The 14803-nt window shown below is 40.6% G+C and overlaps 1 protein-coding gene across 4 annotated transcripts; it reads right to left on the bottom strand.

Moving 5' to 3' along the window:
* Positions 1-11250: 11250 nt before the first annotated feature.
* On the bottom strand, positions 11251-13394 carry LOC122657412 (auxin efflux carrier component 7-like). 4 transcript variants are annotated; one of them, XM_043852112.1, is made up of 7 exons: positions 12657-13394; positions 12512-12584; positions 12105-12336; positions 11910-11995; positions 11661-11818; positions 11495-11571; positions 11251-11336 (listed from the first exon to the last, which is right to left on the bottom strand). In XM_043852112.1, the coding sequence occupies exons 1-7, from the start codon at positions 13251-13253 to the stop codon at positions 11270-11272; spliced, it is 1290 nt and encodes a 429-aa protein (XP_043708047.1). In that variant the 5' UTR covers positions 13254-13394; the 3' UTR covers positions 11251-11269. The 4 variants fall into 4 exon arrangements, with proteins under 4 accessions (XP_043708047.1, XP_043708046.1, XP_043708045.1 ...); XM_043852111.1 differs by having other exon boundaries at positions 12461-12584; positions 12657-13391; XM_043852110.1 differs by having other exon boundaries at positions 12512-13392.
* Between the last annotated feature and the right edge of the window lie 1409 nt (positions 13395-14803).

Below are 14803 nucleotides of genomic sequence, written 5' to 3' on the forward strand. Positions count from 1 at the left end.
TTGGTAATGATGCTCATGTCTATGAACTCAAAAAGAAGGTTCTTCATACTACACATGGGGACTTGTCAGTCACTAAATATTATGCTACTTTGCGCAACCTTTGGCAATAGTTGGACCACTTTTCCGATTACCAGCCTGATACAACTACTAACTTAGCTGCATATAAGAAAAATGTTGACAAAATCAGGGTCTGTGATTTCTTGGCAGGGTTGAATGTTGAGTATGACCAGATTCATGTTCAAGTGTTGGGCCATTCTCCTTTTCCCATACTTGAACAGTCCTATGCCCTGGTCTCTTTTGAAGAAAATCGTAGGGCTGCTATGTTACACCCTCCTGTTACTGAAAGGTCGGCACTTCAGACTACTGCCCCGACTGCTACTGCACCTAGTGGCACACTCTCTGTTGGTAGTTATACTCCAGGCCCTGTTACTTGTGAGTATTGTCACAAGCCTTACCACACCAAGGACAAGTATTGGAAACTTCATGGGAAGCCAGTCGACTTTGAAGCCAAACAGACTGCCAAGAAGAAGCCAAAAAATAAAGCAAACCATTCTGAATCTGTTCCTATAGCCCCAACTACAGACATTGGTCTATCCCAGGATGATCTACAGGCCTTCATCTGTATGTTAAGGACTTCCACTGCTGTTGCCTCTACTACATCCGCTGCTACTTCAGGTTCAAACTTTTCCCGGGCAGGTATCTCATTTGGTGGTTATTGTGCTTCTGTAGCTTCCCATCCTTGGATCATTGATTCTGGAGCTACAAATCACATGAATGGTTCCTCTAGCCTATTCCACAGATATTCTCCCACTTCTGGTAAAGACAAGGTCAAAGTAGCTGATGTGGTTCCCTTTCTTCCATATCTGGAAAAAGAATCATCAATTGCACTTCCTCCCTTCCGTTGTCTTTTGTTTTGCACATTCCTAACTTTACTACTAATCTTCTTTCAAGTAGCAGTATTACTCGTGTTCTTAACTGCAAAGTAACTTTTTTTCCTTCCCATTGTGTTTTTCAAGATTTGATTTTTAGGAAGATGATTGGATTGGGTAAAGTACACAGTGGACTCTACCTGCTTGATGATGGTCGCCTCTCTCCACCATTACCTCTTCCACTACATCAGAACTCCTTGGTCATTTCTGAACTTTACCAATGGCACTCTAGATTAGGTCACCCTTCATTAGGAATTTTAGCCCATTTATTTCCTACATTGGTCACCAAATATAATAAGGATATTGTGAGGCTTGTGTTCTGGCTAAACAGGCATGTTCAACTTATTCTTTATCAAATAAAAGGAGTTCTTCTTGTTTTAATTTGGTGCATTTTGATATTTGGGGGCCTAGTCGTAAAACTTCTATTTCTGGCCATCGTTGGTTTGTCTCCTTTATTGACTGTCATTTTAGAAACACTTGAGTCTATCTTCTGCACACTAAAAATCAGGTTTTTGCATGTTTTCAGCATTTTCATAAAATGATCCAAACCCAGTTCCAGGTAACTCTCTAAATTGTATGGAGTGATAATTGGACTGAGTATAAGGAATCATAATTTCAAAAGTACTTTGCTGATCATCGGATTATACACCAAACTAGTTGTGTCGATACCCCAGCCCAAAATGGTGTGGCTGAAAGAAAGAACTGCCACTTATCGAAAGTGGTGAGAACATTGATGTTCGCTCGACATGTTCTATCCTAATATTGGGGTGATGCTGTCCTAACTGCAGCTTATCTCATTAATAGGTTACCTTCATGGGTTCTTGATTCCCGTAGCCTAGTCGATATTTTACATAGGGATTCCTCCTTTGTGGTTCCTCCCAAGGTGTTTGGTTGTGTCTGTTATGCTAGAAAAACAAAATCCCCCAGTAAACTTGAACCCCGTGGTTATGGTGAAATTTTTTGGGTTATTCTCCAACCTAGAAAGGTTATAAGTATTACCATCCTCCTTCTCGTCATACTATGGTCAGTATGGATGTGGCCTTTCCTATTATTCTTCCCCACCTCTTCAGGGGGAGAGTTCTAGTGAAGATGTGGTTCCCTCTCTTGGGTTTCCCTTCCTTACATCACCTATAGTTGCTGCCCAACTTCCCATGACTGATGACCAACCTCCCATGGCTGCTGCCTAGCCTCTTTTGATTGTTGTCCCTTCACCCGAGGGAAATCCATTACAGGGGGAGATCATGGAAACAAGTGGTGGTGATGTTCCTATTCAGGGGGAGCTAACTCCAGTATAGAGAACTATTAGTAAATTTCAGAAGACCATTGACAACTCCAACATTCTCACTTATAAAAAGAGATGTTCCAGAAAAGGGCAACTTCAGTCCACTTTAGCACCAATACCCATCCAGTTGCCAACTCAGGATTCAGATCCACCTTCTCCTAGTAAACCTTCCTCTTCCGATCTTCCCAGTGCTCATCGCAAAGGTACTAGGACTTGCACTTTAAATCCCATTTCTCGTTTTGTTTCTTATAGTTCTCTTTCTCCTTCTTTTTGTGCATTTGTATCCTCTCTTTCTTCTGTTTTCATTCCTAAAAATTACGCAGGAAGCATCTACAAATGAAAAGTGGAGGGCAGCAATGTTGGAAGAAATGAGAGCATTGAACAAAAATAATACGTAGGATCTTGTAGCTCTTCCTCCAGGGAAAAACTAGTGGGATGTAAATGGGTGTTTGTGGTCAAACAAAAGGCAGATGGTACAGTGGATCGGTACAAGGCACGTTTGGTTGCAAAAGGCTTCACTCAGACATATGGAGTTGGCTACCAGGAGATATTCACACCAGTAGCAAAACTCAACACTGTAAGGGTATTACTATCTTATGCTATGAACCTTGGATGGGATCTTTAACAGTTGGATATGAAGAATGCCTTCCTCCATGGCGAACTGGAGGAAGAGGTATATGTGGACATTTCTCCAGGTTTTTCTAGTGGTGGTACTAAGGGTAAGGTGTGTAAACTGAAGTGTGCCCTCTATGGATTGAAGCAGTCACCTAGAGCTTGGTTCGGTAGATTTCATAAGACTATACTTTCAGTGGGATACAAGCAAAGCAATGTTGATCATACCTTGTTCATCAAATGAGTGGGTGATAAGGTAACTATCCTCATAGTCTATGTTGATGATATTGTAGTGACCAACAATGGTGGTGATGAGATGAAAAACTTGAAGTTGTTCCTTGGCCTTGAGTTTGAAATAAAGTATCTGGGGACTCTAAAATATTTTTTAGGGATAGAGGTTGCTCATTCTTCAAAGGGCATTTTTCTGTCTCAAAGAAAGTATGTCCTAGATCTACTATCAGAAACTGGGCTGCTAGGGTGTCATCCTTCAGACACTCCCAGTGAGACTACTACAAAACTTAAAGAAAAGGAAGGCGAACCAATTTACAAAGGTCGTTATCAGAGATTGGTGGGCAAACTTATCTACCTGTCTCACACTCGACCAGACATAGCCATTGCAGTTAGTATGGTCAGCCAGTTTATGCATGACCCTCATTCCTATCATATGGAGGCAGTCCTTCGCATGTTACGATAATTGAAGTTTGCTCCAGGAAAAGGAATACTTTTATCTCCCCATGGTCATGTTAAGGTTGAAGCGTACACTGATGCAGATTGGGCTGGTTCAAGTGATAGGAAATCCATCTCTGGATATTGTTCGTTTGTAGGTGGGAACCTTGTCACTTGGCGTAGTAAAAAATAGGACATGGTGGCAAGATCCAGTGCTGAATCAGAGTTTCGTGTGATGACTCATGGAATCTGTGAATTGTTGTGGCTTAAGGGATTGTTGCAAGACATTGGGGTTTCTGTCCAAGTTCCAATGATGTTATATTGTGATAATAAGGCTGCCATTAGCATCGCTCATTATCCTGTCCAGCATGACCGAACTAAACATGTGGAGGTGGACAGACATTTCACCAAGGAGAAACTTGAAACTGGGCTAATCTGTGTTCCCTATGTGAAGTCTATTGATCAGCTGGCTGATGTGTTCACAAAGGGGCTGAGTGGCAAAGTATTTCATCCTATTTTAGTCAAGTTGGACATGTGTGATATCTACGCACCAACCTGAGGGAGAGTGTTAGAATGTATATATGGGCCAGAATACAGTGGGGGTATTCTGGATCTTTCATCCACTTATTTTCTTCCTTTTTTCTGTTCAGCCTATGTCGGCTATGTAAGGGCATACATGTCCATGTAATTTGTTTCTCTTTATTATAAATAAAGAGCTTGAGGGATCATATTGATTCACTCAAGCATTATTCCCCAAACCTGTTTTGTTAACAGTAAGTTCACCCTTTTAGAAGGGTGATTTTGCCATTATAAAATAATTAACAACCACTTAACTGCACACGCCTAATGGAGTGGACTAAGTTGAAAAAAAGTCATAAAGTAAGGGGTGTCTAAGATAGTTTGCCAAAGTTTGGGGTGTCCACAAAATTTTTCCTAATATTTTTTATTTATGGGTCGTAGACCCTAATCTAGGTAGAGACTTTGTGTCATTGAGATTCAAAACATCATTCCATTTGATTTTACCTTTTCTCACACTAAGGATTACAAATGCTTCATCTACATACAGAAGGAACACATCAAGAAGGATTGCCTACGGTTTAAACGATGATTAGAAAAGAAAAGTATGCCCTACGTTTGTTTAAGTCTAATTTGGTAAATACTTATCACAATAATTAATGGATTGACTTTAGTTTTACAACCCATGTTTCCAATTCCATGCTTAGATTTTTGTAGGCAAGAGTCAAGACCGCCAAAGGAAATGAGAGGAGCATCTACTCTAGTAATTGGGTGCAATCTCAAGTAGAGGCGGTTGGGGTTTATAGGATGATCTTGTAGTCTGGTTTTGTACTGGACTTCGAGAGATGATTTTATATTTCATCTTTTTCCAAGAACCTTCTCTCTGTTTCGAGATAAACACCCGAAGGATTTGTGTATAATTTTGATGGTTTAATAATTAATTTGTATAGAAGCAATATTTAGTTGGTTCTAGTTACTTCATCTAGTAGTATTGATACTAAAGGAACAATTTTTTTTCCGCTAAAGGGTCATTGCATTAAGGAAATAGAAAGAAAAAAGGAAAACAAACCAAGGAAAAGGGCGTAGCCCCTTACAACGAAGGAAACAGCTATAAAGAAACCAACCAAGCAGAGGCGATCACTCTACCTAGCCCTATAAAAATCTGTAGCTAGGCAAACCCATAGCATCACAGCCCAGCAGCTCATTAATATGGCTAGGGAAGGTATGGCTATTCAGGGATGTGCCCGTTTTTGCCGCTTGCTTAGCCAAGTAGTCCGCAATATGCTTCGCTTCTCTGAAATAATCCATAATTTTCCATTTGCAGGAGTCAAGGAACAGTTTAATCACCTGCCACCTTTGGAGAGCAAACTAGGGATTATCAGATTTCTGAATAGAGAGAACCAAAGCCACCGAATCCGATTCGATCCAAATTTCTCTGAACCCACTCTCCCTAGCAACAAAGAGCCCCTCCATCAGAGCTTCAATTTCAGCTTCGAAGCTATTGGAAATGCCCAGGTATTTTCCATACGAGAACACCACTTAGGCTTGGTGGTTGCGAAACACGCCCCCGCCCCAGCCCTGCCAAGGTTGCCCAATGAACTGCCATCAATGTTGAGCTTGACCCAGTTTGGATCCGGCTTACACCAAAACACTTCCAAGATCCCCCTACCTGTGTCACTAGAAGAAACCAAACCAATAGTTTTGACACACCTCAGATCTTGAACGCTCTTGACCCCTCTAATCACAAACTTGCACTCTTGCAGCTCCCCTTTCACGCATTCCAGGACTTGCTTCATGCTCCAATGAGTCCCCTCATGGTCCCTTTTATTTCTCTCTTCCCACAGAGTTGCACACACAACAATAGCACCTGCTGCCCACAGGTCTCTTAGATTAGATGCTCTAAGTTTTCCTTTCCACTACTCAAAAAAATCAAGGATGCTAGAGGGGCGCCCCCAAATAAAGCCAAACCAATCAGCAAAGGTATTCCAAACTGCAGCGCTAAATTCACAAGTGAGGAACAAATGGGCTGTCAACTCACACTCTTTTCTGCACAGGGAGCACCTAGAAACTACGCAAACACCCCCTTTTTTGCACTTCCACATCCGTAGGCATCTTCCCATGCGCTAATCTCCAACCAAGAGTAGAATGGCGAGGAAGCAGATTTTTGTGCCAAACAATGCTAGCCCAGGGGGCAATCAACATCTTTCTTCTAATCTCCTCCCAAGCTGAAGCCACAGAAAAATCACCTGACATCGAGCACCGCCACCGAACTGTATCCTCCACTCTGCAATTTGGGATCTGCAAAGTTTCAATCACCTGGAAAGCTTCAGACAAGGCCATTGAAGAAACTTGAGGCAACTTCCACCTCCTTTCTTCTAAAAGTTCATGCACTTTCGTCGTATCTTTGTCGAAGAAATTCTCATTCAGCTCAGTTAATTTCAAAATAGAATCCGGACCCCACCATCTATCCTTCCAAAAATTTATTTTTTCCCCATTCCCTAAGATCCATCGTTCATTATCCGTCACAAATTTCCACATTCTTCTGATCCCCGGCCAAATAGACGAAGCAGTATAACCAGGCCGAGCCTTCCCCCATTTGTTAACGAACCGATGGCACAGGAAAGAAGAAGAAACCGTCTCCTCATTTCTGACCTTCCAGGTGAGCTTACAGAGCAAGGCTTTATTGACGTCCCTCAGCCGCCTGATCCCTAGATCTCCCTCCTCCTTTGGTTTACACAGATTATCCCACCCAACCGTGATGGATTTAGAAGATTCAGGGTCGCCAGTCCAGATAAAGTTTCTCATCCATCTTTCAAGGATTCCAAGGAGAGAGCTGGGCCACCAGTACACAGAAAAACTATGGATCGGCATGCTAGAAATCACAGTCTTCACTAACTCCACGCGACCAACCATAGATAACAACTTCCCTTTCCAACCTGTAAGCTTGGACCTAACTCTGTCCATCACAGGTAGTAGCATCTCTTTTTGCACTCGACCTTTAGAAATCTCAAGTCCAAGGTATCTGGTTGGGAATTTGCAAATCGGGATTTGCAACTCTTCCACAATAGCTTGACGTCTTCTCGTGGGAATGGATCCTAGTAAAAAGCTTGCTCTTATCCAAGTTTATCCTTTGCCCTGAAAACTCCTGGCACTGGTTAAGGAAAGCTTTAAGATTCCTGACATATTGAATAGAAGCATTAGTAAATATAAATTTATCATCTGCAAACAAGCAGTGCCTTGGGGTGCGAATACCCCGAGGAACATTAAGGGGGAGAATTTTCTTACCATCGAGAAACTTAGTCAACCCCCTGCACACAGAACCTCCTCTGCAACAATAAATAGAAAAGGAGAAATTGGATCCCCTTGACTCAAACCCCGTTCGACACCAAAGAATCCAACAGGGCCTCCATTCACTAACACCGAAATTCTCGTAGAGCTGAGTAAGCTTTTGAGCCATTGGATCCACCGACCCGAGAACCCAAATCTGAGCAGTACTGAAAACATAAAATCCCACGAGAGAGTATCATACGCCTTATGGATGTCGATTTTCGACCCCAAACCACCTCCTCTTGTGGCAGCCGCCAGCAAGTTTGCAAGCTCCGAAGCAATCGAAATATTATCTTGGATGACTTTCCCTTTCTGAAAAGCACCCTGCTCATCCGAGATTAATCTAGGGAGGACCAGTTCAAGTCTACGAGCCATCACCATAGATAAGATCTTATAGAAAAAATTCCCCATGCACAGAGGCCTGAATTTCTCAAGGGAAGCTACACCCTCCACTTTAGGAATAAGGGCAATAAAATAATTATTTATCCCTACAGGGATAAGACCTGAGGAGAAAAAATATCTGGATGCACTGCACACATCCGCACCTATCACCTCCCAGCAAGCTCTAAAAAAAGCACCAGGGAAACCGTCAGGCCCCGGTGCACTGTCCGGGTCCAGAGCCCACACCACTGCTCTGATTTCTGAGTCGCAGGGAATCGACTCCAATCTAAAGATGTCCACCTCCTCCAGAACCCGAGGAATGCAGTTTAGAATTTCCTCATGCTCAGAAACTGCCACAGCCTTGTGGACATTTTCATAATAATCCTCCACGTATTTTTTAATCAGCTCTTGGCCAACAAGTACTTCCCCACCTGCTGTCTTCAAACAACGAATGACATTTTTCACCCTTCTCATTTTAGTAGATAAATGGAAGAACTTACTGCATCTATCCCCAAAAGACCTCCTCTTCAATCTAGATTTCTCAGCCCATAATTTTTCAAAGTTCTCAGTCGCACTGTTGTAAGCTTTTTTTGCCTCCATCTCGCTCTCAAACAACTGGTCGGACATCCCTGACAGCTCGATCTCCTCCTGAACCGCCTTCAGTTCACTTTTCGCAATCTGAGTATCGAAGTTTGGGTAATTTTCCTTTGCCCAATCTTTCAGAGTAGTTTTCAGTCTTCTCAATTTTTGAGCCAACACAAAAACAGAATTACCTGAAATCCAATCCTTCCAGGACTCCGCCACCACATGAATGAAACCAGGGTTCTCCAACCAAAAACGTTGGAATCTGAAGGGGGCATTAGGCAGTCTTGCAATCGATTCAGTCACCACCAAAATAGGTGCATCATCTGACACAGGGCTTGTAAGGACCCTCTGTGAACAGTTTCCAAAAGCTGAGAGCCAAGCTTCATTGCAGAAGCTTCTATCCAGAACTGCAACAACATGCCCATTCTTCCTGTTATTTGACCAAGTAAATTTGCGACCCTGAGACGGCACCATCATCAAAGAACACGCATCCACCATAGCCCCAAATTCTACCGCCGAGCCCAAGCTAAAGGAACCTGGCCCTTTTTTCTCAGTAGAACTCCAAAGTTGCATTGAAGTCCCCTGCAACAAGCCAGGGAGAAGAATCCAAGGACGCCACCGAACACAAATCAGTCCACAGATCCCTTCGAAGAGCCCTGAGACACTTTGCATGAACAAAGGTAAAGAGAGCACCTCTCTATCCCCAATCCACCTTTACTGTGACCTGTTGCTCAGACTCCATCACTAAAGTAGGCTTGGATAAGCCATGTTTCCAAATCACCCATAGGTTTGGCACACTATCACTGCGACTATTGTGAATGAAGTCGCTGTCATATCCCAACCTGCTAAAAAACAAACCAGGGAAGCTCTGCACGTTCACCATAAGGATGAAAAATCTTCCAAACTATGACACTAGAGATTAAGTCCCCATCTTTGTAGATAGACTCAAAATGTTTGTGAATAATGGAGTCCTTGAGATTGTAGACTTCACTGACTTTGGTTCTTGTGTGGACTACATTAAGGGTAAATTGACAAACAAGATTGTATTAAGGGAAAACAGACCAACAAGACCAAGAAGAGTGCCAGAAGAAGCACTAAGACACTTGAGATCATACATACGAATATATATGAAATATTTAGCACACCTTGCCTGAATGTTTCAAAGATATTTTATATCATCCAATGATGACCATACTAGATGTATGTATCTCTACCTTAATAGCTCATAAGGATGGAAAATTTGACGTCTTCAAGAACTATAAAGTAGACGTATAAACCGGTAATGTTATTAATATAGTAATATCAGATAGAGGCGGTGAATAATGAAAGGTATAATGAATCTGGATAGAGACTAGGTCCATTTGCCCGCTACCTTACAAAGTAAGGTATTGTACCCCAAATACCACACCTAGGTCTCTGGACCAAAATGACGTTGCTGAAAGAAGAATCAAATATTTATGAAAATGGTTAGGAGTATGATCACTAACTCCAGTATGTATTAAATGTGTACCATCAAAATCAGTTCCAAAGACTCCCTTTGAGCTACGGAAATGATGAAACCCTATTTAAAGACATACACACCTCTGGGCTATCTAGCCAAAGTTAGGGTTTACAATCCACAAGAAAGGAAGTTGGACCTCAGAATTGCCAGTGGATTTTTCATTGGCTATCTAGAGAGGTATAGTTACAAGTTTTATTGTCCCTCACTCCCCTACCATTATGGAATCTAAGAATGCCAACTTCATAGGGGATGGTAGGAGTACAAAATATTCAAGTTGATGAACAACCCGTTCATGTTCCTACTCCCACACATGGAAACGAATGATTCATTCCTTTACCTATTGTTTATGAAGGGTCATCATCTCATGTACCAGTAGTACCTCCAGAAAATGAAATTGTTGTTGAGTCTATTGTTCAACCTGAAGATAATGAGAAAGAACAAACATGATTAAGAAGATCCTCAAGAGTCAGAAGACCCTTTACCTATTCTAGTGTGTATCATACTCCAATATTCCATGTCCTTAATCTTGCTATGAGAAATCATGTTAAAACGTAAATTGAATGTTGTCTCAATTGAAATCGAAGACGATCGACATATTCTTGATTGGAAGTACTAATTGCTAACCATGAAAGAGATGGATTTACAAACAACCTGAATTGAAAAAGCTTGTTTTGATCAAGACTACATACAACATTTGTTGTGGGAAGATTTGAAATTGAAAATATGGATATTAAGTTTGATGCCGACAGAGATCTCCTTGAAAGATTTCTGATTCATATGAATATTATTGTAAAGAAATGGATTACTTCATGGAAATTTCTTGCAGAGGAACTCTTCCCTTAATTTTTTTTTGTCTCTTGCCATGCATCACATGTGCCTGTTTACTTCTTTAAATCTAAAGAACAAACAATAAAGAGGATGTTTCCATTGGGTCCTCCAATTAACACTGTTAATCAAACATGCCCATGAAGAAAGAACCCTACATGTCCTCTACCCCTCAAAAAAAAAAAATTTGAAACATTACTATCAATTTCCAGAAGCTTTAATGTCCATTAGATGATTGTCTCCTATTTAGGGTTTCAAAATACCTGTAACCAACAAATCATTCAATTTATTTTTCTCTGCCCATCAAAATCAATTTAAAATAGATTTACCTATCAAGATATTAGGTTGAAAACTTGCTTGTTCTACCTATCTACTCCAAATTAAGGAACTAAGGAAGTCATATATATAGTCTATTACATTTATTAATATGCCTATAGATTTTTTTTTCTCTTTTTTATGAGAACCCCTTTACAGATTGTGACCAACTATCCCTTGTCCAAGTAGCCAAAACCAAGCTAGAATTTAGGATTAGTAGTCTTGCAATACTCCTGATAGTGAAGCCTAAATGACTCTGTTTCTTTTGCTTCTTAGTTGAGCTGTTGCAGTCCTCATGGTTGCAATTTTTGGCCTTTTTGTGGTAGTCGCTTAGAGGCCTAGTAAGATGTAGTACAGTACTGTGACGGGTAGGGAAACAATCATTCCAAAGATTACCCTGAAAAATTATAAAGAACATAATACATTAATACATAAAAAATGAAGTAATGTAAAGATTTATTCCATATCTCAATTCAGTACCAAGAGAATGAAATCAGTATGAACCCACTGGTTTCTTGAAAGCAAAGATTCAGAGTTGAAGCAGCTAGGACTTACGCGGTGCTTAACATATCAGGGTGAAGATTATATTCCCTTGCGAAAACGAAAGGGACTATTCCCTGTGGTAGGGCAGCCTGTGAAATCAAAGGAAACCATTGTAAGCTAAAAAATAAAATGTGATTTCTATATGGGTTTGTTTGATGCTTAATTAATTGAGACTCACTTGAACAATGGAGACTCTTAGAATTGTGCCTCTAAGTCCAACCCCAATTGAAGCAACTGCCATTACAGCAGGTCCAGCAACAAACCTCACAAGCATTCCATAAGCTGCTAATCTATTCCCACAAGCTATGATCTTAGGTTGCAATGCCATGAATAGACCTGAAGGTTGAGAAAATGATTGAAGCCATTTTATTCAAAATTTTCATGCTAAAAGTATCCAAAAAGAAAATTTTTTTTGTTAGACTTTTACCTAGGCTAAACATGGCCATTCCAAGTCCTGCATTTGACAAGATTGTGACTGAATTTTCAAGAATTTGGGGTTTCTTAATGCCCCACCTACAACAAAAGGATAAGTTGAAGGATGGTCAGAAATAGATTGAGAGATTTCAACAGTAGTGAAATAAAAAATTAAAAAAAAGATTTTCTCCCCCAAAATTCTAATTACCTGCAAGAAGCAAGAGCCCAGCTCAGACCAAGTATGCTTGCATAAGAGTTTGGGTTTTTGACAAGCTTAAACCAGACTATTTTAAGGATCTGCTTCAGCATCTCTGAGGAGATGGAAGAAGAATATTCAGTAACCTTTATTGCTTCTGGAGTACCCACTTCCTCTCCATCAATTTTTTTTGTTTTGTTCTCTTCTTCTTTGTGGCAAGCTTGTACTGACTGCTCACAAACACCTGTTTATTGATCCAGAATACCCATTTCAGAAACTCAAAACCAATTTAAAACAAAAAAAAAAAAAAAAAAAAAAACCCATTAGATCTAAAACTCATTAACTAAGCTCATCTCCCCTATTCTTGCCTTCAGAATTGCAACACCTGCATCTCCAAATGAATAGGTGGAACTCTTTACCGTCTTCTTCGGCTGCTGCTGCAGTAACTATGGGGTTGAACCCTTTGGAATCCGGCGCCACCTTATTGAAATTCTGAAATGAATGTGAATCAGAATCTGATGTTCCTGAACCCAAAGGCGGCGTAGTTACAATAACATGGACAACCTCATCTTCACCACCAACACTGCCACCTCCAAGCTTTTGAATTCCTCCATGGTTGTCCATATTTCTTTCAGTGTTAATAATTCCATTGGTACCATTGAAGTACTTTTGCTGTATCAGAATATTCCTTGCTGCTCTATACTCAAACAAGAACAACATCAAAGTATACCAAACTACACATTGTAGAACCACAGCTTGAATCATTAGACTTTCTTTGTCATCTCCATACATGGATTTGAGTAATGGGATACCCATAACAAGGGTGTTTGGAAGAGTTGAGAGTGAGAATAAGGTGATGGCCCAATCAAGACTTCCTCTTTTAGAGAATTTAGCCCAAGAGAACAACACAAAGAGGATTAGAAGTTTTGAGACTGCATCAGCAGCAATGAAGAGAAGATCCATCTTGTATGGGTTTATTCGAGAAATGAATTCGAATGAGAGAAGTGGGACAGCAAAGATGGCGACAAACCTGTTGATCCCAGCACATTGGTCAGGTGTGAAGATCGTCCACCATTTCACTGAGAAATATGCCAAGAACATAGTGACATAGAGAGGGACAACTGCAGTTAAGACACAGTATAGATCACTGAAAGAAATCATTGTTTCCTTTACTTCTCTTTTCTTGGTCTCTGTCTCTCTCTCTCTCTCTCTCTCTGGTTCTTATGATAGAAGAAAATTCTGTGGAATGGATGAGGTTGAAAAGAAGGAGAGATTATGGTATTTTGGTATTGTAAGGAGAGGTAGCTTTTGAATGTGGGAGTGAATGCTACCCAATTTAGTGTACAATGGTAAAATCAGAACTTTTTTTTTTTTCGTTAAATCAAGCTTTACTGATAAGGACTTGTGGTACATATGGATTTTGAGTTACAAGCTTCTTAGAAGTCATGGAATGCAAGTTGGCCAGTCAGTCATACGCGTTAAGGACGGGCCCTCCTGACAAGAGAGTCAGCCAAACTGTTTTTCTCCCTTGGAATGAAACAGAGTTACTTTATAGGGGAGCATTTCTCTCTCTCTCTCTCTCTCTCTCTCTCTCTCTCTCTCTCTCTCTCTCTCTCTCTCTCTCTTTGTGTGTGTGTTGTGCATTTTTTATGTGCTACTAGTGAAGCCTTCTCTCTCAAAGCCCAAAGGTGGATATTGATAGCATTGTTTCCTACCTTCAAAATTCAACTGAAAGGCTTGGGGTGTTTCATGTTTGTGTTTCACCTAATTTTCTACTATTCTAGTAAAAAAGCTAGTTGGATCAGCTCCTACTAGTGCTTATTGAGTAAAGCTGACCTGACTATGGATAAACTTATAGTTGTTGGTAATGCAGAAGACAAATCAAAATTTGACTTTTGAGAATGCCTAAAGGGTGTCAATTTGGAATCGAAACCGAATCGGTACGGTTTCGATATGGGAAAATGAAATCTTTTCCAGTTCGGTATGGTATCGGTTTCTAAGCCAAAGTTGTTTGATATTTACTGAACCGAGGTTATATGTGTTATTGACTTATTATGTTTTCCGGTTGCCTGTCAGAGGGTGACGAGTTTGGGTACCTCTGCGGGCAGATAGGCAATAGTGGACCTATCAGTCTACAATAGGAGATAGAGGCATTGTAGCGAGCCACGCTAATACGCATCTGAGGGAGGTAGGGACTACTAATGGACTATCACAAATGAAGTGAGGGAAGTAGTGAAGATCAAAAACATATAACCATATTTCATACTAGGCTGTCATGACCACACACAACTGATGATAGTTTCAATAAGAAATCGTATTTCTTGCCGAATAAAAATCATACTGAGTCGATACGGTATTGATATTGAAAATGAAGTTTGCATTCGATATGGTACGTTCGATTTTGGTATTTACTTTTTGTCGTCTATACTGAACTGAAACTGTACCGGATTCCCGATACCATACCGATTGACATCCTTAAGAATGTCTCCTCACATGTGTTAAAAGTAGTTGTCATCAACAAAACAACATGTTGAATCCAACACTTGTACCCATCACCATCCATTGGAAGAAGCTCTTTCAATGGACAAACTCTAATGTAGAAGAGACTACGTCTCTCTCTCCTTTTGTTATTTTCTCTCAACTTTGGATTTCCATCCAATCACAGTCAATTAACTCTCAAGAAATGTAGCTATTTCTTCCATTACATTGGA

The sequence above is a fragment of the Telopea speciosissima genome, chromosome 4, assembly GCF_018873765.1.
Source record: "Telopea speciosissima isolate NSW1024214 ecotype Mountain lineage chromosome 4, Tspe_v1, whole genome shotgun sequence".
NCBI lineage: Eukaryota > Viridiplantae > Streptophyta > Magnoliopsida > Proteales > Proteaceae > Telopea > Telopea speciosissima.